Below are 27,805 nucleotides of genomic sequence, written 5' to 3' on the forward strand. Positions count from 1 at the left end.
TAAAGTGTAAGAATATTAGTGTATGGGATAAATGGATGCAAACTGACCCATCCCGTTCCACACAGAGGTTGCATCATAGATAGGTTATTTGAACACTGCTGGTCAGTGAGAAAGACATTACACTGAATCTTGGAGGCTAAGCATTTCAGCTCACTGCTCTGAGTGCATGGTCAGATCAATAAGTGGGAAAGATGCAATAATCCATATCTTAAGGTGGCCTCCACAGTCATGAACGTGGAAGGGATAGGCTGATTTCACTAGGGTGATGTGGGATATTGAACCCCTCAATACATTGTTTTTGAAAACTATAGATTCTCTAAATTGAGTTTCATCATTTTGGTTTAGTGAATAACAGTGACTGGACACTTTCCCCCGAAATAATGGTTTTCTGTTTTCCTCCCAACACTGCAGCTGACGTTGCACTGGGATGGATGATTAGACTGCATCCTAATGGGATACCTTAAGATCGTACAGTGATAAAGCCCTGCCCTCTTCCTCTTAGGCTGCTTACAAAGTGCTTGCATTGGTATTTCCTGGTATTTGTTGCTGTCAGGATATGAATTAGGTAGTTGCTGGAATGGAGATTAAATCAAATATATGATCAGAAAATGGTGAGCATTTGACAGGAGAGAGAGGATATGATATGCAACTATAAAATTAGGATGATTATATATATATATTTTTTATAAGGATGTCATCTGCCCGTACATTCAATGTGTGCTCATAGCATTAAGGAGAGCAGGCTGCTGGTCTGTGCTGGTGAGGAGAGCCACATCACCAAAGCTCTGATCTTTCTCCACAATAGAACTCTGGGCTCTTTGATGTCGTAATCTACCTCAGGGGACCATTGGCTGGGGACCTGATCTTGAACACATGGTGAGTAGAAGGTTTGAAGGTAAGATAGGACCCTAAGAGCCTATTGCTCCATTTAAGAGCAAACACTTTTAAGCTTGTTCTTTGCTATGAGAAAGGACTTTATTTCATGATGAGTACAGCATGTCTCAAATAAGATAGATGCAGTACATTTAAGTTCAAAAGATTTGCAGGTTTTATATATTTCAAGTCACCATGCAGGTTTTATCAATTTCAAGTCAACAAGCAGGTTTAATCTATATCAAGTAACCAAGATTTTAAAATCTCTTGTCAAAAATCTAATAGAAAGGCCTGAAAAGATAGCGTAATTGTAGATGCTCACTGAACTAGGCTATGGGTAGTGCCTTCTTTTTACCAGATGATGGGGTGCTTTCTATTCTTTTGATGGATTTCTCCTTCTGCAACTGAATATAAGCATATAGTCTGCAAAAAATATAAAATAATATAATTGGCTGCATTTTATGCTGATTCACCATATATTGCACAGATTCACAGATTTAGCAATTGAGCAATGTTTTGAAGTTTTGATATAATTACATATTTTGGTGTAAAGTCTGCCTATTGCAATCTCAACACATTTTAATAATCTAGTCTAATTTGTGTGCTGTTTGTCAGTGCCCAACCTCCATCACACATTCAAAGTTCATTAATAACATAAGTGTGGTTGTTTTCTATTAACCTACACCTCCACTTTTTGGACATTGTTTACTTTTCACTAGTTATTCACATAAAAAGTAAATATCATAGTGTCAGAGTGGGTTGGCTGACTTAAATTTGTGTCCTCATTTTTGCGCAGTAAATTGTATAGCTGAAATTCTTGTTATGACTGTGGGGTCCTGTTTCAGTCACTGGCGTCAGGCAGGCGCACGACATGAACTCAAACTCTTTCACCTTCTGTTTATCGCCGTAAATATTGATTGGTATGTGAACAACATAACTACAACCACTTTTTAAAGTTTTAATTTAGCATCAGGCAAATAGAAGCTGGCGGTTGCATAGTGTCATTCACATGTGACTTTGGGAAGGTGTCTGTTGGACTCGTAGGCTTGTATTTTTTTCTCTCACCCAGGGTAAGTAATGAAACGAAGGCTAAAGATCTTTTTAGGAGTTGGTTGAGTAACACATCGGGGTTCCTTTCATGTGGGTTATTATTTCATGGTTTGATACTTTGATACATTGTTACTTTCTTTCCGGGCTAAACATTTTGGATTGATCATAACCCGCTACTTTTTTTCTTTCTGAATGCGTTGCAAATATGACGATGTCATCGACTCCACATTTTGCTCAAGTTATGGCGGAGCTGAAGTTTTCTAGCTTGTGTTGGTGAGTTTGCTCTGGCAGTGCCATTAATTCTGCACAAAATTGGATTGCAGCTGTCGTCTTTATCACTAGTCAGATCACTTTCAGTCTTGTTGGAGTCAGTAGAACAAATATGTGTATTTTAATGTGATAGGAAAATGGTGATAGATCTGTCTAAAGTTTCGGTTGATGAAGAAGTTTGGATCGTACGGAAAAGGGCCCTAGATAGGCTACTGTCATATTTTAGACAGCGTGGCATTGTTTATGCTATTTCAATCTATGTTTAGAGGAAAAGTTGAAAATAGACTCTAAAACTTGTAAATTAGAGGACTGTGTTCAGCCATTTCTACCACTATTCTCCTGCACAAATATATGTACTTATTTTGTCAAATGTAAATGCATTGCATATAACACATTCTAATTCTCATTCTATAACACATTGGCATTTGTCATCTCTACTTTTTTTGAAAGATGGAATATGTAGTTATAACCCACTGGGCACAAACTGGTTGAATCAACTTGTTTCGACATAATTTGTCAAGGTATTTTGACGTAGAATCTATGTGGACAATACACTGCATTTGCAAAAAGTGTTTTGAGGGTGACATTTTAACCACAGTATTATGTCATCATGGTAACCAATTTTCAACATAGGCAAGCCTTGTATAACATATGTTGGATTTGTACCTTTGAAACAACGTCAGATCTTCAACGTTATATCCACTATCAGAAGAAAAAAAACAATAGGCTGGGCAGCACCTCCTACTGAGAATTGACCTTTTCTACAGCTACTTTTATCCATTTGATCTCTCATCAAGGTTTGATATTTGACACTGACTACTACCAATGTGCTGTCAGGAGAATGATTATTGAGAGATCTCTTAATAGATTCACTGTTGCCATTGAAGTCATTCCAAAGGTTAGGTTTTTAAAGAGCAAATTAAATGTAACCATACACTATAAATCATATATTACCAATGGTACTACACTGAACAAAACTATAAATACAACATGCAGCAGTTTCAAAGATTTTACTGAGTTACAGTTCATATAAGGAAATCAGTGAATTGAAATACATTCATTAGGCCCTAATCAATGGATTTCGTGACTGGGAATACAAATATGCATCTTTTGGTCACAGACACGCGATACAGTTGAAGTCGGAAGTTTATATACACTTAGGTTGGAGTCATTAAAACTAGTTTTTCAACCACTCCACAAATTTCTTGTTTATAAACTATAGTTTTGGCAAGTCGGTTAGAACATCTACTTTGTGCATGACACAAGTCATTTTTCCAACAATTGTTTACAGACAGATTATTTCACTTATAATTCACTGTATCACAATTCCAGTGAGTCAGAAGTTTACATACAATAAGTTGACTGTGCCTTTAAACAGCTTGGAAAAATACGTCATGGCTTTAGAAGCTTCTGATAGGCTAATTGACATTATTTGAGTCAATTGGAGGTGTACCTGTGGATGTATTTCAAGGCCTACCTTCAAACTCACTGCCTCTTTGCTTGACATCAAGGTAAAATCAACAGAAATCAGCCAAGAACACAGAAATAAAATTGTAGACCTCCACAAGTCTGGTTCATCCTTGGAAGCAATTTCCAAACACCTGAAGGTACCACGCTCATCCTTACAACATCCGCAGAGTACGACCCTGCCTCACACAGGAAGCAGCGCAGGTCCTAATCCAGGCACTTGTCATCTCCCGTCTGGATTACTGCAACTCGCTGTTGGCTGGGCTCCCTGCCTGTGCCATTAAACCCCTACAACTCATCCAGAACGCCGCAGCCCGTCTGGTGTTCAACCTTCCCAAGTTCTCTCACGTCACCCCGCTCCTCCGCTGTCTCCACTGGCTTCCAGTTGAAGCTCGCATCCGCTACAAGACCATGGTGCTTGCCTACGGAGCTGTGAGGGGAACGGCACCTCAGTACCTCCAGGCTCTGATCAGGCCCTACACCCAAACAAGGGCACTGCGTTCATCCACCTCTGGCCTGCTCGCCTCCCTACCACTGAGGAAGTACAGTTCCCGCTCAGCCCAGTCAAAACTGTTCGCTGCTCTGGCCCCCCAATGGTGGAACAAACTCCCTCACGACGCCAGGACAGCGGAGTCAATCACCACCTTCCGGAGACACCTGAAACCCCACCTCTTTCAGGAATACCTAGGATAGGATAAAGTAATCCTTCTCACCCCCTTAAAAGATTTAGATGCACTATTGTAAAGTGGCTGTTCCACTGGATGTCTTAAGGTGAACGCACCAATTTGTAAGTCGCTCTGGATAAGAGCGTCTGCTAAATGACTTAAATGTAAATGTTACAAACAATAGTACGCAAGTATAAACACCATGGGACCACGCAGCCATCATACCGCTCAGGAAGGAGGCACGTTCTGTCTCCTAGAGATGAACGTACTTTGGTGCGAAAAATGCAAATCAATCCCAGATCAACAAAAAAAAGACCTTATGAAGATGCTGGAGGAAAGAGGTACAAAAGTATCTATATCCACAGTAAAATGAGTCCTATATCAACATAACCTGAAAGGCAACTCAGCAAGGAAGAAGCCACTGCTCCAAAACCGCCATAAAAAAGACAGACTATGGTTTGCAACTGCACATGGGGACAAAGATTGTACTTTTTGGAGAAATGTCCTCTGGTCTGATGAAACAAAAATATAACTATTTGGCCATAATGACCATCGTTATGTTCAGAGGGAAAAGGGGGAAGGCTTACAAACCGAAGAACACCATCCCAACCGTAAAGCACAGGGGTGGCAGCATCATGTTGTGGGGGTGCTTTTCTGCAGGAGGGACTGGTGCACTTCACAAAATAGATGGCATCATGAGGATGGACAATTATGTGGATATGTTGAAGCAACATCTCAAGACATCAGTCAGGAAGTTAAAGCTTGGTTGCAAATGGGTCTTCCAAATGGACAATGACCCCAAGCATACTTCCAAAATTGTGGCAAAATGACTTAAGGACAACAAAGTAAAGGTATTCGAGTGGTCATCACAAAGCCCTGACATCAATCTCATAGAACATTTGTGGGCAGAACTGAAAAAGTGTGTGCGAGCAAGGAGGCCTACAAACTTTCACCAGTTTTGTCAGGAGGAATGGGCCAAAATTCACCCAACTTATTATGGGAAGCTTGTGGAAGGCTACCCAGAAACATTTGACCCAACTTAAACAATTTTAAAGCAATGCTGCCAAATACTAATTGAGTGTATGTAAACTTCTAAACCACTGGGAATGTGATGAAAGAAATAAAAGCTGAAATAAATCATTCTCTCTACTATTATTCTGACATTTCACATTCTTAAAATAAAGAGGTGATTTTAACTGACCTAAGACGGAATTTTTATTTAGATTAAATGTCAGGAATTGTGAAAAACTGAGTTTAAATGTATTTGGCTAAGGTGTATGTAAACTTCCGACATCAACTGTATATACAAAGTATGTCAACACCCCTTCAAGCTAGTGGATTCGGCTATTTCAGCCACACCGTTACTGACAGGTGTATAAAATCGAGCACACAGACATGCAATCGGCGTAGACAAACATTGACAGTAGAATGGCCTCACTGAAAAGCTCAGTGACTTTCACCATGGCACTGTCATAGGATGCTACCTTTCCAACAAGTCAGTTCGTCAAATTTCTTCCCTGCTTGAGCTGCCCCGGTCAACTGTAATTTCTGTTATTGTGAAGTGGAAACGTCTAGGAGCAACAACGGCTCGGCCACAAAGTGGTAGGCCACACAATATCACAGAATAGGACCGGCAAGTGCTGAAGCGCGTTACACGTAAAAATCATCTATTCTCGGTTGCAACACTGACTCGTACCAAACTTAGTACCAAACTGCCTATGGAAGCAACGTCAGGGCAATAACTTTTCGTCAGGAGCTTCAAAAAATGAGTTTCCATGGCCGAGCAGCCACACAAGTCTAAGATGACCATGCGCAATGCCAAGAGTTGGCTGGAGTGGTGTAAAGCTCGCCACCGTTGGACTAAGGAGCAGTGGGAACGCGTTCTCTGGAGTGAGGAATCACACTTCACCATCTGGCAGTCCGACAGACAAATCTGGGTTTGGTGTATGCCAGGAGAACGCTACCTGCCCGAATGCATAGTGCCAACTGTAATGTTTGGTGGAGAAGGATTAATGGTCTGGGGCTGTTTTTCATGGTTCGGGCTAGGCCCCTTAGTTCCAGTGAAGGGAATTTGTAATGCTACAGCTTACAATTACATTCTCGATGATTCTGTGCTTCCAACTTTGTGGCAACAGTTTGGGGAAGGCCCTTTACCTTTTTCAGCATGACAATGCCCCAGTGCACAAAGCGAGGTTCATACAGAAATGGTTTGTCGAGATTGGTGTGGAAGAACTTGACTGGCCCGCACAGAGCCCTGACCTCAACCCCATCAAAAATTTTGGAATAAATTGGAATGCCGGCTGTGAGCCAGGCCTAATCGCCCAATATCAGTGCCCAACCTCACTAATGCTCTTGTGACTGAATGGAAGCAAGTCCCTGCAGCAATGTTCCAACATCTCGTGGAAGGGCCTACCCAGAGGAGGGGAGGCTGTGATAGCAGCAAAGGGGGGAACAACTCCATATTAATGCCCATGATGTTGAAATGAGATGGAGTGTATATTATCACTTGTGAATGATGCCCAGCTTGTATGCAGTATGGGCAGAAACAGCACATGGCTTTTTTTGTGAATTTTTCAAATCATAGTCGCACACCTCATGTAGACTAGCTCATAGACCTATATGTTTTGGTAAGGTTTGTATCACAACTAAACTGGCCCAATAACGTCTTAAAATTAAGCACATTAATCCACTTTACAACCGATGTAGAGCCTAACTGGCATACAATACATAGGCAATGATTGAGTTTCAAGTTTGAGGAAGATAATTCCCTTTATAATAAAGCATTACATGCATCATCACATTTGCTGTCACTTTTGAGAATTGTGTTTTCCCACTAGTTCATTGCATTTTGTAACATTTGCGGCTTAAAGCCTACTGCCGTGTGCTCATTGCTGTGCTTATGATGTGATGAAATAGCCTAATAGGTTATCAACATTTTAACCTAAATGTTCTGATCTGTTGCATCAGCCTTGTTGCTTTTAAACTTTTTTTGATGAGAGTGGTTGCATTATTTTGGGATCCCACAGCTGTCCCAGACTATGTTTGGAATATTTATTTCTCGCACAGAAGGACAAGTTGACCAATAAAATAGGTCAACTTTTGTACTATGGGGGATAGTAGATGGACATAGGCTAGTGCTTTTGCTGTTTGTTAGGCCTACTCATCTTGTTGGCTGACGAAAAAGTAAATGTGGACAGTGCTATCTTCAATATGCACTTCAGAATTCGATAAAAAGAACGTGCGTAGTTGCATCCCCGATGTGTCTGTCTTCACTTGTAGCCTACTTCGGAGCTGAGATGCCTGTGAGAAGGACCTGCTCACGTGACGGGCATTGGCTAATAAGAATTTAGATATCCGAGAGAGCCATGTGAGTGAGAAGTGCTTTGGAGCACACAGCCGGGAGAAGGGAATTATAATAATTATATTCAACCCAGGGCACAACGACCACTGGCCGCAAAGGGCCGGGATATTCAAGGCATTATCAAGTGCTTGTGAAATTGTGAATGAGAGACTGATGAAGAGTGTACAGCCTTGCACAATAAAACAAAGCAGAGTTCATGCCTCATGCAACTTTTGTGAAATCATCATTAGAGTCGCATCATGCAGCCTTAGATTGTATGAAAAATCAAAACACATTGCCCAATGTTTGAATCACCGTTGCATAAATAACTCTAAATTAGGCATATAGGAGCACCAGTTTCTTTGTTAACCTCTCGACACAGAATAGCCTCAAGTGCGCGCTCCCTCAGAAATAGTTTGGAGAAAATATCCTTTCTATTTTATTCAGCTATGTTCAATTGTATTCTTAATACTATAAAATAATATAAAAGAATGCCACGGAATTCAAAGCAAATTTTGTCTGCTAAATTAACTAGTGTAGCCCACAGCCATATGGCATAGCCATATCAGGGCCTAAGGACATCTGAAATAGACAACATTTTCTTTGTATCATTTTAGACCTGTCTAAAATAAGTCATGGATTTATTGTGATGGTGTAGGCTACATTAAATTGATTTATTAGACTTTTTAAAATGTTCCAAAGGCCTGCATCATTGGCTTGTAGGCTATGTGTGGAAGCCAGGAGATGCCAAATGTGTTTATGTTAATTAACGGTCAATTACCGTGAGACCGGCAGTCATTTGCTTGACAGTCACCGGCTGACAAAATGGCATGACCGCCACAGCCCTAATAAGACCAATAAAATCACAGAATGTTTTGGAGGACTGTCAAATCCTACTAGCTACTACCACTACTACTACCAGGTAGACTCCTTTCTAGTTTTCTCAGCTACTTTTCAGAATATGCAATGTATTGGGAGTTGTGAGGGAATGAAGACAGACACTGCGTAAACATTGTTATATGATGAATATCAACCCAACACTTTGACTCCCACTATGTCCCCAGAGCGCTGAGAGCACCAGTGTTTGCTGATGGAGCACCTCCAGGGAGCATGGAAGACCCTGAGCAACGGCTTTGGGATGAAGGACTCTGTGTTCGAGGGCCCTTGCCTTTCCCCGACCATGGTGCAGGGCTTTCCCTCCCAGCGCCGCTCCTCCGACGACAGTAAGATCCCCGACTCCAAGACCAGCAGCACCATCCGCGTCTACCTCCCCAACCAGCAGCGCACAGTGGTGAGTCCATTAGAACAATAATAATAATAGTACATTACTAATCATACATTTCATTTGAAGAGCCTTTCAAAACACCCAAGGACACTAAAAAAATGGAAGCAATGAAATACAGTAGTTTAGGGGACGGTGAGTGGGATTATGGAAACAACAACACACTGCTGCACTAATGTTGTTTGAGTGGGGGCTTAATTAACTGAGTCACCTAAGTGCAGTGTGGCAGTCTGTTAGTGGAAAATTGCTACCTAAATTGATTGTCATCATCATACACAGACCAAAGGGCATAGCATTATTCCAAATCATCCCATTATCCCAAAAGATAATATATTATGCACATGCTTGTGTTTTCACTGGTCCCAGTAAGTGTTGTTGTTGTAGTTGTTGAGTGTTTTAGTTGTGGTCCCTCAGGTGAATGTGAGGCCAGGTATGACCCTGCACAGCTGCCTGATCAAAGCGCTGAAGGTGCGGGGCCTGCAACCGGAGTGCTGTGCTGTCTTCAGACTGCACCCAGGACAGAGGAGGTATGCTCTGGGCACTGGGGAACAGAGGGGTGTCACTGGATCTCTGCAGTGTAGGTGAAATGATCCCTAACCACTGATACAGGGTGAGGTATTATTTCACTTACTAAGGTTAAAAGCTAGGATTGGGGGTGGGACAAGCTGATCCTAGATCTGTGGTTAGGGGCAACTTCTACCTTGAGGTAGGTCCATATGATGCTGTAAGAAAGTGTTTTATTTTTTGCAAAAAAAATAATTCTGCAGCTATACAACCTTTCAGGCTAAGAGATGTTGAATGACCTTTTCTTGTAAAGGTTGGTTGTGTCAGTCTGCTCTCTAGTATTTGTTACTTTACTTAATGTGTCATGTTCCTTTTCTAACAGTAAAAAGTCACGTATGGATTGGAATACCGACTCTACCTCACTAATTGGGGAAGAACTGCTGGTGAAAGTCTTAGATCATGTCCCCTTGACGACGCACAACTTTGTAAGTAGCCCATAAAGCAGGGGTTTCAAATTCATTTTACCCCGCGGGCTGCATTCGGTCTTAACCGAGGTCCGAAGGGCCGCTTTTAAAATTTATTATATTTCCTTGTTGTACACATTTGCACAAAATAGTCCTCTATCCATCGCTTTTGTATTTTTGATGCTCCCTGACTGTCTAGCTTTCATTTTGACAGAGTGAAAAGACTACATTTGAAGTCGGAAATGTACATACACCTTAGCCAACTACATTTAAACTCAGTTTTTCCACAATTCCTGACATTTAATCCTAGTTAAAAGAGAGAATGATTTCAGCTTTTATTTCTTTCATCACATTCTCAGTGGGTCAGAAGTTTACATACACTCAATTAGTATTTGGTAGCATTGCCTTTGAATTGTTTAACTTGGCTCAAATGTTTTGGGTAGCCTTCCACAAGCTTCCCACAATAAGTTGGGTGAATTTTGGCTCATTCCTCCTGACAGAGCTGGTGTAACTGAGTCAGGTTTGTAGGCCTCCTTGCTCGCACACGCTTTTTCAGTTCTGCCCACAAACTTTCTATAGGATTGAGGTCAGGGCTTTGTGATGGCCTCTCGAATACCTTGACTTTGTTGTCCTTAAGCCATTTTGCCACAACTTTGGAAGTATGCTTGGGGTCATTGTCCATTTGGAAGACCCATTTGTGAACAAGCTTTAACTTCCTGGCTGATGTCTTGAGATGTTGATTCAATATATCCACATAATTTTCCATCCTAATGATGCCATCTATTTTGTGAAGAGCAGCAGTCCCTCCTGCAGCAAAGCACCCCCACAACATGATGCTGCCACACCCGTGCTTCACGGTTGGGGTGGTGTTCTTCGGCTTGCAAGCCTCCCCCTTTTCCTCAAAACATAACCATGGTCATTATGGCCAAACAGTTCTATTTTTGTTTCATCAGACCAGAGGACATTTCTCAAAAGTACGATTTTTCTCCCTACGTGCAGTTGCAAACCGTAGTCTGGCTTTTTTATGGCAGTTTCAGGTTATGTCGATATAGGTCATTTTACTGTGGATATAGATACTTTTGTACCTGTTTCCTCCAGCATCTTCACATGGTCTTTTGCTGTTGTTCTGGGATTGATTTGCACTTTTCGCACCAAAGTACTTTCATCTCTAGGAGTGTTTTTACTTGCGTACTATTGTTTGTACAGATGAACGTTGTACCTTGAGGCGTTTGGAAATTGCTCCCAAGGATGAACCAGACTTGTGGAGGTCTACAATTTTTTTCCTGAGGTCTTGGCTGATTTATTTTGATTTTCCCATGATGTCAAGCAAAGAGGCACTGAGTTTGAAGGTAGGCCTTGAAATACATCCAGAGATACACCTGCAATTGACTCAAATGATGTCAATTAGCCTATCAGAAGCTTCTAAAGCAAGTAAATTGTAAGTGAAATAATCTGTTTAATCAATTGTTGGAAAAATGACATGTGTCATGCACACAGTAGATGTCCTAACCGACTTGCCAAAACTATAGTTTGTTAACAAGAAATTTGTGGAGTGGTTGAAAAACGATTTTTAATGACTCCAACCTAAGTGTATGTAAACTTCCGACTTCAACTATAAATGTAGGGACTATACATTTCTATACAGTTTCGATTTGGTTTTAGTCATTTAAATGTCAATTTAATATCTTGCCCCCAAAAAAACAACATTGAAAAAACAAAAATCCGCGGGCTTGATTGAATGGCCCATATATTTGACACCCCTGCCATAAAGGATTTTACACTGTTTACCCAGGCCGTTAGCATCGTCTGGAAAATAATGAAATACTTCATTTTCCTCTTTAACTTTCAGGTTCGGAAAACATTTCTGAAGTTGGCCTTCTGCGATATATGCCAGAAGTTCCTTTTGAATGGTTTCCGTTGCCAAACATGCGGCTACAAATTCCATGAGCATTGCAGCACCAAAGTGCCCACGATGTGTGTGGATTGGAGCAACATCAGACAGCTCCTGTAAGACTCCTCTCCTCTTCTGTGCAGAGCAAATCAAAATGGCTGCTAACACCTAACTGTTTGTATTGAATAGCAAGAACACTTACAAACAATATAAATATTAACAGTACAAGTATACAGCAATGGGTGAATAAACAAAATAAGGAACATACTAACAAAAGAGCTAAGTAAGAAAAATGATAGTGGTGCTCTCACAGTCTGCATTGAAGATAGATATTTACATAGAGAATTGTTTTGCATGCAGGCTTTAGTTCTCCATATTTCAACAATAAGCATTTGTAGATGGCTATCACTGGCCATGAAGAGATACATTTGTAGATGGCTATCACTGGCCATGAAGAGATACATTTGTAGATGGCTATCACTGGCCATGAAGAGATACATTTGTAGATGGCTATCACTGGCCATGAAGAGATACATTTGTAGATCGCTATCACTAGCCACGAAGAGATACATTTGTAGATGGCTATCACTGGCCATGAAGAGATACATTTGTAGATCGCTATCACTAGCCATGAAGAGATACATTTGTAGATCGCTATCACTAGCCATGAAGAGATACATTTGTAGATCGCTATCACTAGCCATGAAGAGATACATTTGTAGATGGCTATCACTGGCCATGAAGAGACATTTGTAGATGGCTATCACTGGCCATGAAGAGATACATTTGTAGATGGCTATCACTGGCAATGAAGAGATACATTTGTAGATCGCTATCACTGGCCATGAAGAGATACATTTGTAGATGGCTATCACTGGCCATGAGGAGATACATTTGTAGATGCTATCTCTGGCCATGAAGAGATACATTTGTAGATTGCTATCACTGGCCATGAAGAGATACATTTGTAGATCGCTATCACTGGCCATGAAGAGACACATTTGTAGATGGCTATCACTGGCCATGAAGAGAGCCATCTACAAATGTATATCACTGGCCACGAAGAGATACATTTGTAGATGGCTATCACTGGCCACGAAGAGATACATTTGTAGATGGCTATCACTGGCCATGAGGAGATACATTTGTAGATGGCTATCACTGGCCATGAAGAGATATATTTGTAGATGGCTATCACTGGCCATGAAGAGATACATTTGTAGATGGCTATCACTGGCCATGAAGAGATACATTTGTAGATGGCTATCACTGGCCATGAAGAGATACATTTGTAGATGGCTATCACTGGCCATGAAGAGATACATTTGTAGATGGCTATCACTGGCCATGAAGAGATACATTTGTAGATGGCTATCACTGGCCATGAAGAGATACATTTGTAGATGGCTATCACTGGCCACGAAGAGATACATTTGTAGATGGCTATCACTGGCCATGAAGAGATACATTTGTAGATGGCTATCACTGGCCATGAAGAGATACATTTGTAGATGGCTATCACTGGCCATGAAGAGATACATTTGTAGATGGCTATCACTGGCCATGAAGAGATACATTTGTAGATGGCTATCACTGGCCATGAAGAGATACATTTGTAGATGGCTATCACTGGCCATGAAGAGATACATTTGTAGATGGCTATCACTGGCCATGAAGAGATACATTTGTAGATGGCTATCACTGGCCATGAAGAGATACATTTGTAGATGGCTATCACTGGCCATGAAGAGATACATTTGTAGATGGCTATCACTGGCCACGAAGAGATACATTTGTAGATGGCTATCACTGGCCATGAGGAGATACATTTGTAGATGGCTATCACTGGCCATGAAGTAATACATTTGTAGATCGCTATCACTGGCCATGAAGAGATACATTTGTAGATGGCTATCACTGGCCATGAGGAGATACATTTGTAGATGGCTATCACTGGCCATGAAGACATACATTTGTAGATCGCTATCACTGGCCATGAAGAGATACATTTGTAGATGGCTATCACTGGCCATGAAGAGATACATTTGTAGATGGCTATCACTGGCCATGAAGAGATACATTTGTAGATGGCTATCACTGGCCATGAAGAGATACATTTGTAGATGGCTATCACTGGCCATGAAGAGATACATTTGTAGATGGCTATCACTGGCCATGAAGAGATACATTTGTAGATGGCTATCACTGGCCATGAAGAGATACATTTGTAGATGGCTATCACTGGCCATGAAGAGATACATTTGTAGATGGCTATCACTGGCCATGAAGAGATACATTTGTAGATGGCTATCACTGGCCATGAAGAGATACATTTGTAGATGGCTATCACTGGCCATGAAGAGATACATTTGTAGATGGCTATCACTGGCCATGAAGAGATACATTTGTAGATGGCTATCACTGGCCATGAAGAGATACATTTGTAGATGGCTATCACTGGCCATGAAGAGATACATTTGTAGATGGCTATCACTGGCCATGAAGAGATACATTTGTAGATGGCTATCACTGGCCATGAAGAGATACATTTGTAGATGGCTATCACTGGCCATGAAGAGATACATTTGTAGATGGCTATCACTGGCCATGAAGAGATACATTTGTAGATGGCTATCACTGGCCATGAAGAGATACATTTGTAGATGGCTATCACTGGCCATGAAGAGATACATTTGTAGATGGCTATCACTGGCCATGAAGAGATACGAATGGCTATCAGATACATTTGTAGATGGCTATCACTGGCCATGAGGATACATTTGATACATTTGTAGATGGCTATCACTGGCCATGAAGAGATACATTTGTAGATGGCTATCACTGGCCATGAAGAGATACATTTGTAGATGGCTATCACTGGCCATGAAGAGATACATTTGTAGATGGCTATCACTGGCCATGAAGAGATACATTTGTAGATGGCTATCACTGGCCATGAAGAGATACATTTGTAGATGGCTATCACTGGCCATGAGGAGATACATTTGTAGATGGCTATCACTGGCCATGAAGAGATACATTTGTAGATGGCTATCACTGGCCATGAAGAGATACATTTGTAGATGGCTATCACTGGCCACGAGGAGATACATTTGTAGATGGCTATCACTGGCCATGAAGAGATACATTTGTAGATGGCTATCACTGGCCATGAAGAGATACATTTGTAGATGGCTATCACTGGCCGTGAAGAGATACATTTGTAGATGGCTATCACTGGCCATGAAGAGTTTTTGTTTCTTATTTATGTTGGATTGTTGAGAAGGATCCTGCAAGTAAGCATTTCGTTGGACAGTGTATACCATGTGTATCCTGTACATATGACTAATAAAGCTTGAAACTCTCTCTCTCTCTCTAGGTTGTTCCCGACACCAGGTGAAAGTGGGGGTCCATCTCTTCCTCCTCTTACTTCTCGGCGAATGAGAGAATCGCTGTCCCGACTCCCCAGCAGGTAAAGCCACCCCTCCTGCTCTTGAACTCTGACCTATCTCTTCCGACCCATGGGTGATACTGGTCCCATGGACCTCTTTCATCCTGGTACTGTGAGCAAGGCTATCTCCAGGCAGTAACAGAACATCAGCAATCAAATAACTACAGAAGTACAGCCAAAATCTTCCTCTTGACTTACCATTTAATGACGGCTAAGGGTTGTGTGTGGTTGTAATTGATTTAACTACAGTACAGTAAGGTTTACTAAGTCTTTGGCTCTCAGAGGTAATGGTGGCCAAATGTTAAGGGTTCTTTGGTTGCCATGTTTGACTGGCCCTCAGCTGATGCAGCTGTAAGTTGTAAAGCACCTTAACCCAGGCCTCAAACCGAATCAATGCCTGTTTTTTGTCTCTAGCTTTATGATGTAACCAGAGGTGTGAAAAGAGGCTGTTGTTTCAGAAGCATTTATTACAGTTTAAAAGCACTCAGATAATTGCCAAATTAGCTCGCACACAGTATCAAGTTGTTTGGTGCAGAACAATCTCAAATGCTCCTCAAAACAAAGTCCTGTTTTGGCCAAAAGGGGGATTTGTTCTCATAGAGTGCATACAGAGTTAGAAGTGTGGTCTAATACATTATGAGTGTTGTTATGGTATGTCACTAGCATGGAGTGCCACTTTCACCAGCAACTGACAGTACAGTACAATATACTTTCCAGTCAGCAGTGAACCAAGACCAGAATCACACTAAGCATCACTGAATCAACAAGAACTTTAATGGGAGTGCAAGGAGAATTGTCACCTACCACCATTCTGAAAGGCTAACTAGCAACCATGAGTTGGATAGGCTCCTAGAAAAGCATGGCACATGCAAGAAATTAAAAACCATATCCTTTCCCTCCAAGTTATTGTGAAATATGTACTACTCTGAGATTGGATCTTAATTTGATTACTCTGTTGTTGCTGAGAATTTTCTTGCACTGCAGGAAATGCAGATGAGTGTCGAGATGTACATAAATTCACAGAAATATATGTAAATCTCCCGCACTAACAAACTGTTATATTAGCAGAATTGCACTTTTCATGTAGCCCAATTTTGGCAGGATAATAGCCTAATTACAGATTAAACATTACATCGTCGGAAAAGTGTGAAAGTTAAAATGTTGCTGTAGGATTCTTTTACTGCGACAATACTGTTCAAATTTAGATCCTACATCTGTACCATGTGAATTGTTTTGGTAAGATTTGTGCTAACTTTGACTGGTGAGCTTTGTAGCGTAACATCATAGCAAATTCTTGGCAAAAACTGAGGTTGAAATACTTCCCCTAGTGAATGGGGTAGTATTTGTAGAATGGAAATCCTAATACCTAGAACATTTTCCTGTTATTGAATTTAGTAGAATCTCAATGTGTGCAGGACTGTGTTTTTTCAACTATCAAGAAAGTAGAGGAAAGATTTTGAGATGTAGTGTCAAACGGTCACTGCCTGAAACAGAAACGGCCTTCTAACCATGTCACATAGTGAGGGTGTTCTAAGGTGTGCCTGAGAAAAAATGTCACATAATGGCAGAGATGAAACTGACAAGCTGCCATCCACTACACCCCTGTGAGATTGATTGTAAGTTGTAGAATTATCTTGTGTGTGAATTATTATTATTTTTTGCATTAGAAGAGCCACTCAATGGTATCTCAGACTAAGATAAACAAAAATAGTAATTATTCAATCATGGTAATAATATTTGATGCTTTTTTTATCCAAACAATTGTCATGACAAAACCATGACCATGATTATCTCTTACTGATGCACTTAATGTGTTGTGTTCAGTGTCCCTACTTTTCCTAAGCCTGATGTTGCCCCTGTATTCACCCCTCAGCTCTCTTCACCGTTGCTCTACCCCTCACGCCTTCAACTACACGGCCCCCTACCCACCCACGGGGGGCGCTCTGTCCCAGAGGCAGCGATCCACCTCCACGCCCAACGTCCACATGGTCAGCACCACCATGCCCGTCGACAGCAGCATGATGGAGGTAACAACACACCACGCGGGTCCCCAGGGGACTCCTGGAGGTCCAGGCAGCCCATCCTAAAATAACCTCCCTGCCTGATCTGGCCCTTCTTACACACTCGGAATCTCAACCATCTTCTCCGTAACTTCTGTCATCCCTCCCTCCCCCTTACTGTTTCTACTAAGTAATTCATCTAGCATGATTACAATTTACTTTGCATGATTTCCTTGATTGTGTTCTATTCTCTTTGTTTCATTTCACTTTTTATACGCTGCACTTTACAGTATTCCTTTCTGAGTCATTAGTTTCCATACCCGTGGAATTGGAAAAATGATAACTTGATAGCTGTATCTAATATGCCCACAAAATGTAACACCTGGGTAGCACTCTATCTCTCCTCATCTCCCTTTCCTTCCCTGTCCCACTGTGTTGTGCCCTGATGGGGACTAGCTAGATGGTCTGAATACCTCCCCTAGCTCATGGTGCAGGTGTTTCTGGCTGAAGAGGAGAGTAGGTATTATTCGCTTCTCCGACTCTTTTGTTGAGGCGACGTCAGAGAGCCCAGACAAGGTTAGGAGGCAGAGTGTCAGAGTGTTGTGTGATAAATAACATGCCTTTCAACAGACTAGTATCCACATGCTTTTATAGTTTCTTTATCTGAATGATCTAACTGAATGAGGAAACTGTTGAATGACTTGTGTTCATTTGATATGTGTAAAAATCTGAAAGAATATTTTGTTTTGTGTTTTCCTAGGAAGCAATGCGTAATCATGAAGCAATGCGTAATCATGAAGCAATGCGTAATCATGAAGCAATGCGTAATCATGAAGCAATGCGTAATCATGAAGCAATGCGTAATCATGACTCAGGTAAGATTTTAAAAGGTGGTTACCCCACATGAGTGGCACAGTTTCTGCTAAGCTAATGGAAACATGCACAACATCCCACAACAACACTTTCTGTCATAACCTGCCATTCTAAATACCATTGGTCCATCTTCCCTTCCTAGGCGGGAGTTCCCCCAGCCAGAGTCCCACAGGCTGGTCCCAGTCCCAGTCTAACACCCCAGCTCCAGACAGACGAGAGAGGGCTCCTTCATTCAACACTCAGGAGAAACACAAAATAGTAAGTTAGACAGCCCCTGTAGTTTGTACACTGAGTGTGAATGAATAGCATCTCAATAGTACTTTTAATTCCTACATTCTTTAAAAAAAGTGTTTCAAAAGGGTTATTCAGCTGTCCCAATAGAATAACACGTTTTGGTTCCAGGTTGAACCATTCTGTGTTCCATGTCTACATGGAACCCAGAATGGTTGTATCTGGAGCCAAAAAGCATTCTTCAAAGGGTTCTCTTATGGGCCAGCCGAAGAACCCTTTTAGGTTCTAGATAGCACCTTTTTTTGTAAGAGTGTAGGAATAACTGTATAAGTGAATTGTACGTAAGATCTAATTTAGATGGAGAATGTGGCCTTATATTGACTATCCCACTGCAGCGTCCGAGGGACAAGCGGGACTCCAGTTATTACTGGGAGATTGAGGCCAGTGAAGTGGTTCTTCACTCCTGTATCGGCTCAGGCTCCTTCGGAACGGTATACAAAGGGAAATGGCACGGTGAGCACGCTTCTGGATTGCACCTGTTGGATAAACACAATGCTTGTAATGCTTGGTTATGCTGTTGCGAAGGTCTACAAAGGTTTGTGAGGAGTTCTGGATCTTCCAATCATGCCTATGAGTTGACTTGAACACTTGTACTGAGCCTAGTCTACATGGTCACACAGCAGCGTAGACAGTTTCTGTACCACGTTGTTTGTCTGTTGTAGGTGACGTAGCGGTGAAGATCCTAAAGGTGATTGACCCCACGCCAGAGCAGTTCCAGGCCTTCAGAAACGAGGTGGCTGTCCTTAGGTAAGAGAGGGTGAGGGCAGTGAGAGAACTATAATAATACTAATTTGGTGGGTGCTTATATTTGTCCTATTGCACAAATGTACAAGTGTGTATTTATTAGAAATGTGTTTTTTGCATATCCCAAATCCCACTGAAACACTCTCAGAGAGTGGGGTCATGACCTGGGTCTGCCATTATTAACAACGACCCCTATAGAGTTAAGTGTCTTGCTCAAGAATTTTCACCTTGTTTGACTAGCAACCCTTCGGTTACTGGCCCAACGCTCTAACCACTAGGCTTTCTGTTGCCCTATAGTGATATTCTTATTGTATTCATCACTTTAGAGAGAGCAATATATTGACCTTATGTGTTTATTGTTGGTAGATTATCTTCATACAGCATTATCTCATCTTTGTTTTGGTGATTTCCTCTTCCTGTATCGCCCTCTCACTCTTGCTCTGCCTCTCTCTCTCGCTGTCTGTATGTCTCTCTCCTTCTTTTTGACCACAGGAAAACGCGGCACGTCAACATCCTGTTGTTCATGGGCTACATGACGAAGGACAACCTGGCCATCGTGACCCAGTGGTGTGAGGGCAGCAGCCTCTACAAACACCTTCACGTCCAGGAGACCAACTTCCAGATGTTCCAGCTTATAGACATTGCCAGGCAGACAGCTCAGGGCATGGAGTGAGTCCACACAGCAGGGACAAGCTTAGCTGTAGATTGGTGCTACTTATAGCTCTATAGGAATACTAGGTTTACAAGGGTGTTAGCTTTAGATTGACGCTATAAAAAGGTGATAGCTTTAGAAGGATATTATGTTTATTATTAACATGCAACTGAAATGTCGTAAATTCCCATTTTCACTGTATTTTTCTTTCAGCTATTTACACGCCAAAAACATCATCCACCGGGACATGAAGTCAAACAGTATCCTTTTCTTCACTGTTTTAAGCTCTGTCACTTTGTTGTGACAACTGAATAGAAAATAGTGTTGGCTTGAAATTAGACAAATGATGTATGAGTTCAAAGTCGTAGTATTTTTCACAGATTCAGCAGTCTGCCACAGCTCTGCTTCCTTGACAGTGGTACAGATATCTTCCTACATGAGGGCCTGACGGTGAAGATAGGAGACTTTGGTCTGGCCACGGTCAAGGCCAGGTGGAGTGGTTCTCACCAGGTGGAGCAACCCTCAGGGTCCATACTGTGGATGGTCAGTAAGAGGAAAATGTCAATGTCACGCTAGAAGAAAAGTACCTTACTTTCGTTGCTGTTGAGATCGGGCCTGAGAGATGGGGTTCAGGCAGGGGTGGGCAACTCCAGTCCTCGGGGGCCTGATTGGTGTCACACTTTTTCCCCATCCCTAGCAAACACAGCTGATTAATCAAATTGCATTCTAAACTAAAGATCATGATTAGGTGATTATTGGAGTCAGGTGTGTTAGCTGAGGCTGGGGCAAAACTGTGACACCAATCAGGCCCCCGAGGACTGGAATTGCCCACCCCTGGGTTAAGGGGAGCAGTTTCTTAATCTGGGAAAATGTGTTGGTTTTGGTCGTCGTGCACTCCAGCAATCGTTTGACTTGTCTCTTTTGAAAATTGAAACTTAGAAACCACACCTTTGAGATGTACTCATTATGGTTCCAGGAATTAAAAATGAAATCAATTTAACCTCTTACCTCTACCTGGGACGCTTGCGTCCCAACTAGAGCTCTGGAAATGCAAATGCGCTACGCTAAATGCTAATAGTATTAGTTAAAACTCAAAAGTTCATTAAAATACACATGCAGGGTATCAAATTAAAGCTACACTCGTTGTGAATCCAGGCAACAAGTCAGATTTTTAAAATGCTTTTCGGCGACAGCATGAGAAGCTATTATCTGATAGCATGCACCAATACACTACAACAGAAAAGCACAGCAGGGGACGTAAACAAAATAATTAGCATTTCGGCGTTACACAAACCGCACAATAAAATAGAAAACAGTCATTACCTTTCACCATCTTCTTTGTTGGCACTCCTAGATGTCCCATAAACACTATTGGGTCTTTATTTCGATTAAATCGGGCCATATAAAGCCAAGATATCGTTATATGTAGACTGTGTGATAAACGAAAAAACAGCGATTTCACAACGTAACGTCATTTTTAAAATTCAAAAAGTAGACGATAAACTTTCACAAAACACTTCGAAATACGTTTGTAATGCTACTTTAGGTATTAGTAAACGTTAATAAGCGATAAAAATCATCCGTAGGCGATGTACATATCATTAGCTGTCGTCTTGGAAAAAATTTCAGGAGAGAGCTCTTCCGGAATGATCTGGGCGGAGACCGGAGGTACGTCGTGCCCCTCTTTCGGTTCAACCAAGAATCAAAGAGGATTAAATTCACAAGATACTCGACTGCATGGGGATGCTGTGGGAGTTGAATGCTCGGTCTTATCTAATTCGGCTCACTGTTAACAATTGCTGGAAGTGGCGCAAGGATATTTATTTCCATTTTCTGTGATCAGGTTTTCCTGCGCTTTCCGATGTAACGCATGTTATGTAATAGCCACAGTCGTGATTTAACCAGTTTTAAAAACGTCCGAGGGTTTCCTATACACACATTCTAACCATATGAACGTACTATATTCCTGGCATGAGTAGCAGGGCGCTGAAATGTTGCGCGATTTTTAACAAAATGTTCAAAAAAGTAGAGGGTAGGAGCAACTAGTTAAACAAGTTTGTCTGTTATTCTATCCTCTGTTCTCAGGCTCCTGAGGTTATCCGTATGCAGGACAACATGCCCTATAGTTTCCAGTCTGACGTGTACTCCTACGGTGTTGTCCTCCATGAGCTGATGACGGGAGAGCTGCCATACTCACAGATAGCCAACAGAGACCAGGTAAACCCAGCCTGCCACACAGCCATCTCTAAAACCATGGTAGTCAGTTGTGCACAACAATTTCAGTTGTGCTAAATTTAGGGACAGATACTGTCCTGCCTTGTTTGATTTTAACAAATCAAATATAACTAAGATTGTGTGACCCAGTTTCAGCCACGGGCATAAATGTACTTATTTTGATCTAGTATCTCTCTCTCTCTCTCTGTCTCTCTCAAATCAAATCAGTTTATTTGTAACGTGCACCGAATACAACAGGTGAAATGCTTACTTACAGGCTCTAACTAATAGTGCAAAAAAGGTATTAGGTGAACAATAGGTAAGTAAAGAAATAAAACAACAGTAAAAAGACGGGCTATATACATTAGCGAGGCTATAAAAGTAGTGAGGCTACATACAGACTCCGGTTAGTCAGGCTGATTGAGGTAGTATGTACATTTAGAATGGGTAAAGTGGCTATGCATATATGATGAACAGAGAGTAGCAGTAGCGTAAAAGAGGAGTTGGCGGGTGGTGGGTGGCGGGATACAATGCAGATAGCCGGTTAGCCAATGTGCGGGAGCACTGGTTGGTCGGCCCAATTGAGATAGTATGTACATGAATGTATAGTTAAAGTGACTATGCCAATATGATAAACAGAGAGTAGCAGCAGCGTAAAAGAGGGGTTGGGGGGCACACAATGCAAATAGTCCAGGTAGACATTGGATTCTGGTTCAGCAGTCTTATGTCTTAGGGGTAAAAACTGTTGAGAAGCCTTTTTGTCCTAGACTTGGCTCTCCGGTACCGCTTGCCATGTGGTAGTAGAGAGAACAGTCTATGGCTGGGGTCTTTGACTATTTTTAGGGACTTCATCTGACACCGCCTGGTGTAGAGGTCCTGGATGGCAGGCAGCTTAGCCCCAGTGATGTACTGGGCCGTACACACTAACCTAGTAGTGCCTTGTGGTCAGAGGCTGAGCAATTGCCGTACCATGCAGTGATGCAACCAGTCAGAATGCTCTCGATGTTGCAGCTGTAGAACCTTTTGAGTATCTCAGGACCCATGCCAAATCTTTTCAATCTCCTGAGGGGGAATAGGCTGTGTCGTGCCCTCTTCACGACTGTCTTGGTGTGCTTGGACCATGTTAGTTTGTTGGTGATGTGGACACCAAGGAACTTGAAGCTCTCAACCTGCTCCACTACAGCCCCGTCGATGAGAATGGGGGCGTGCTCGGTCCTCCTTTTCCTGTAGTCCACAATCATCTCCTTAGTCTTGGTTATGTTGAGGGATAGGTTGTTATTCTGGCACCACCCGGCCAGGTCTCTGACCTCCTCCCTATAGGCTGTCTCGTCGTTGTCGGTGATCAGGCCTACCACTGATGTGTCGTCTGCAAACTTAATGATTGTGTTGGAGTCGTGCCTGGCCATGCAGTCGTGGGTGAACAGGGAGTACAGGAGGGGACTGAGCACACACCCCTGGGAGCTCCAGTGTTGAGGATCAGCGTGGCAGATCTGTTGCTACCTACCTTCACCACCTGGGAGCGGCCCGTCAGGAAGTCCAGGATCCAGTTGCAGAGGGAGGTGTTTAGTCCCAGGATCCTTAGCTTAGTGATGAGCTTTGAGAGTACTATGGTGTTGAACGCTGAGCTAGTCGCTAGTCAATGAATAGCATTCTCACATAAGTGCTCCTTTTGTCCAGGTGGAAAGGGCAGTGTGGAGTGCAATAGAGATTGCATCATCTGTGGATCTGTTTGGGTGGTATGCAAATTGGAGTGGGTCTAGGGTTTCTGGGATAATGGTGTTGATGTGAGCCATTACCAACCTTTCAAAGCACTTCATGGCTACGGACGTGAGTGCTATGGGTCTGTAGTCATTTAAGCAGGTTGCCTTTGTGTTCTTGTGCACAGGGACTATGGTGCGTCTGCTTGAAACATGTTTTATTACAGACTCAATCAGGGACATGTTGAAATTGAAAATGTCAGTGAAGACACCTGCCAGTTGGTCAGCACATGCTCAGAGCACACGTCCTGGTAATCCGTCTGGCCCCGCAGCCTCGTGTATGTTGACCTGTTTAAAGTTCTTACTCACGTCAGCTACGGAGAGCGTGATCACACAGTCGTCCGGAACAGCTGATGCTCTCATGCATGTCTCAGTGTTGCTTGCCTCGAAGCGAGCATAGAACTGATTTAGCTCATCTGGTAGGCTTGTGTCACTGGGCAGCTCGCGGCTGTGCTTCCCTTTGTAGTCTGTAGAAGTTTGCAAGCCCTGCCATATAAGACGAGCGTCGGAGCCGGTGTAGTATGATTCGATCTTAGCCCTGTATTGACGCTTTGCCTGTTTGATGGTTCGTCACAGGGCATGACATGATTTCTTGTAAGCTTCCGGGTTAGAGTCCCGATCCTTGAAAACGGCAGCTTTAGCTCAGTGCGAATTTTGCCTGTAATCCATGGCTTCTGGTTGGGGTATGTACATACAGTCACTGTGGGGATGACGTCCTCGATGCACTTATTGATAAATCCAGTGACTGATGTGGTGTACTCCTCAATGCCATCGGAAGAATCCTTCAACATGTTCCAGTCTGTGATAGCAAAACAGTCCTGTAGTTTAGCATCTGCTTCATCTGACCACTTTTTTATAGACCGAGTCACTGGTGCTTCCTGCTTTAATTTTAGCTTGTAAGCGGGAATTAGGAGGATAGGGCCATAGTCAAGTTCTGTCATAAGGACTGTCTCATAGGTATTATTAGTGACTGGTTGTGACCTCCACAGAAAAGAATAACACTGTAATCCCTTATCTCTGTCTCCATTGTCAGATCATCTTCATGGTGGGCCGGGGGTACCTGTCTCAGACCTCTATTCCTTACCCCTGACCTCTAACCCTTTTTCTCCCTCTATAGATCATCTTCATGGTGGGCCGGGGGTACCTGTCTCCAGATCTCAGTAAGCTTTATAAGAGCTGTCCTAAGGCCATGAAGAGGCTGGTGGCCGACTGCATCAAGAAAATCAAGGACGAGAGGCCACTGTTCCCCCAGGTACTAGCTAATGAGTTTTCTCTGTACATTATCTTGACACCTTTATTGGCTGAAGTGGGTTGAAAGGTCTCTGGAGTTGAATGTAAATTACACTGTAGCAAAGGCCTCCAAATTTGATGGGAGCGCTTCCCGGTACTCATCCAATCTACTCCTCTTTCTCTCTCTCTTTTCCTCTCCCTCTCTTCCAGATCCTGTCGTCAATTGAGCTGCTCCAGCACTCCCTGCCTAAGATCAACCGCAGTGCCTCAGAACCCTCCATGCACAGAGCCTCCCACACCGAGGATATTAACGCCTTCACTTCCACCTATAGCAGACTGCCTGTGTTCTGAACTACAATACCCAACCTGTCCCTCCTACCTGCTCCTGTTCCAAAACATACACGTGTGTGCATGAGCACACACACACACACACACACACACACACACACACACACACACACACACACACACACACACACACACACACACACACCAAATATCTACAGTGCCTTATGAAAGTATTCACCCCCTTGGCATTTTTCCTATTTTGTTGCCTTACAACCAGGAATTAAATAGATTTTTGGGGGGTTTGTATCATTTGATTTACACATGTCTACCACTTTGAAGATGCAAAATATTTTTTGTTGTGAAACAAACAAGAAATAAGACAAAAACGTGAAGACTTGAGCGTGCATAACTATTCATCCCCCCCCCAAGTCAATACGTTGTAGAGCCACCTTTTCAGTAATTACAGCTGCAAGTCTCCTGGGGTATGTCTCTATAAGCTTGGCACATCTAGCCACTGGGATTTTTGCCTATTCTTCAAGGCAAAACTGCTCTTGCTTGGATGGTTTCCACTGGTGTACAGCAATCTTTAAGTCATACCACAGATTCTCAACTGAATTGAGGTCTGGGCTTTGACCAGTCCAAGACATTAAAATGTTTCCCCTTATACCACTCAGGTGTTGCTTTAGCAGTATGCTTAGGGTCATTGTCCTGCTGGAAGGTGAACCTCTGTCCCAGTCTCAAATCTCTGGAAGACTGAAACAGGTTTCCCTCAAGAATTGTCCTGTATTTAGAGCCATCCATCATTCCTTCAATTCTGACCCAGTCCCTGCCGATGAAAAACATCCCCACAGCATGATGCTGCCATCACCATGCTTCACTGTGAGGATGGTGTTCTCGGGGTGATGAGAGGTGTTAGGTTTGCGCCAGACATAGCGTTTTTCTTGATGGCCAAAAAGCTAAAAAAAAAAAAAAATTAAATAAAAAAACAGGTGGACTTTATTTAACAAATTATGTGACTTCTGCAGGTAATTGGTTGCACCAGTTTATTTTAATTTTTAAAGTTTTTTTTAACAAGTAATTTTTTTCATTTCACTTAACCAAAATGTGGACTATTTTGTTTATTTCCATTATATGAAATCCCCCAAAAATCTATTTAAATTACAGGTTATAATGCAACAAAATAGGAAAAATGCCAAGGGGATGAATACTTTTGCAAGGCATTGTATGGCGTAGAAAAAGACGCGTGACTGCGGTTTAAAGGAATCCTCTGACAGTGACGGTGGATGGGATCAATATGGGATTTCAGTCACTGACTGAGTTTTTCCAGTGACTGTTTTGGTATGGAGAGAAGAGAAAAATATTGACTACCCATTGGGTTGGAGAAGATGATTGATGGTGAATGAAATTCATGCAAATTATAGGGTTAATCAGAGGCCTACTGTAATTTTCTCCATTGCTAAAATTGGTGCAATGGACAGAGTGGCAATGCAGGTAGTGGAACATGTAAATATGTGAAAGAAAGCACATCTACCTGGGGACAGAGAGGCAGAGACAGTGAAGGAAATGCCTGAGAGAGAGTGAAATAAGAGGTTCTCTATCTCTGAGCTGTGAAGCACACCTTTCTGTCTGACAGGACTGACTGCCCTAGTTTCTTATGAAGAAGATATTCTCTAAGCTGACCTGCCTGAAGAGGAGATGAAGCCTAGACCAACCACCTTCTAGGATGATTCTTATCAAAAACAGTGTGATCCATCTATTGGTTTTGCAGGGGTATTTGATTGTACATAGTCTTAAATCAGATAGAGATTTGAAATTATTATCAATGTCTTCATCTTCATGCTTTTATAATTGTTTTCCTTAATTCTGGAAAAAAATTATAACTTGTCAGACAGTCAAGCATGACTGATTTTTATTTGGACGTTTTAACAAACGCAATTGCTATGTTTCTACGGTCCATGTGATTGGTTCATGGCTTTGCAGAGTGTTCTGATCAGTAGTTACCCACACATTTTAATCAGCCTTCTCTTTGGGTAAACCATTATGAGCTGGATATTGGGCAATTGTCTTTAATATTTAAAAAATTATTTGAAATCTAATTTGCAATTAGTCTGCCATGTTTCTTTCAAGGAGGTACATTTCTTTTTTATTGTAAACGTGAGAATGTTGTTTATTTCATGTTATTTTAATAAAATGAAGTGAAACTAATTTGCGTAAGTGTTCAACACCTTCCATTCTTTGTTGCTACTGACTGGTAAAATGACTGTGTTCACTCAAAACAATAACTGTCAATCAAAGTGTATGTGGCCTGTGCACGAACAAAGGCTTTGGCCATCTACATTCAAATAAATATTAAAAAGATAGACATTCATATAACACAAAAATGATAACCCTGACACTGATTTTGTATGCTGTAAAGAGCTTGTTTTAATGTAAATTGTCCCAGGCAGGTACAAAAGACGTTGAGACACTGATCTCCACCATTAGACTCTGTGCACCTCA

General features: G+C 42.0%; 1 protein-coding gene across 4 annotated transcripts; it reads left to right on the forward strand.

Annotated features, from left to right (window-relative positions):
• Window positions 1-854: 854 nt before the first annotated feature.
• LOC115102095 (RAF proto-oncogene serine/threonine-protein kinase-like) lies at window positions 855-27,511 on the forward strand. 4 transcript variants are annotated; one of them, XM_065005323.1, is made up of 18 exons: window positions 1,714-1,943; window positions 2,163-2,196; window positions 8,730-8,956; window positions 9,362-9,474; window positions 9,834-9,936; window positions 11,765-11,922; window positions 15,186-15,278; window positions 17,131-17,284; window positions 18,018-18,132; window positions 18,273-18,388; window positions 18,757-18,874; window positions 19,084-19,168; window positions 19,658-19,834; window positions 20,031-20,077; window positions 20,242-20,360; window positions 21,903-22,034; window positions 24,906-25,040; window positions 25,229-27,511. In XM_065005323.1, exons 3-18 carry the CDS (start codon window positions 8,756-8,758, stop codon window positions 25,367-25,369), a joined length of 2,007 nt encoding a protein of 668 aa, XP_064861395.1. In that variant the 5' UTR covers window positions 1,714-1,943; window positions 2,163-2,196; window positions 8,730-8,755; the 3' UTR covers window positions 25,370-27,511. The 4 variants fall into 4 exon arrangements, with proteins under 4 accessions (XP_064861398.1, XP_064861395.1, XP_064861396.1 ...); XM_065005326.1 differs by lacking the exons at window positions 1,714-1,943; window positions 2,163-2,196 and adding an exon at window positions 855-876; XM_065005324.1 differs by lacking the exon at window positions 2,163-2,196.
• Window positions 27,512-27,805: the final 294 nt, after the last annotated feature.

This window comes from Oncorhynchus nerka, linkage group LG20 (genome assembly GCF_034236695.1).
Source record: "Oncorhynchus nerka isolate Pitt River linkage group LG20, Oner_Uvic_2.0, whole genome shotgun sequence".
Classification (NCBI taxonomy): Eukaryota; Metazoa; Chordata; class Actinopteri; order Salmoniformes; family Salmonidae; genus Oncorhynchus; species Oncorhynchus nerka.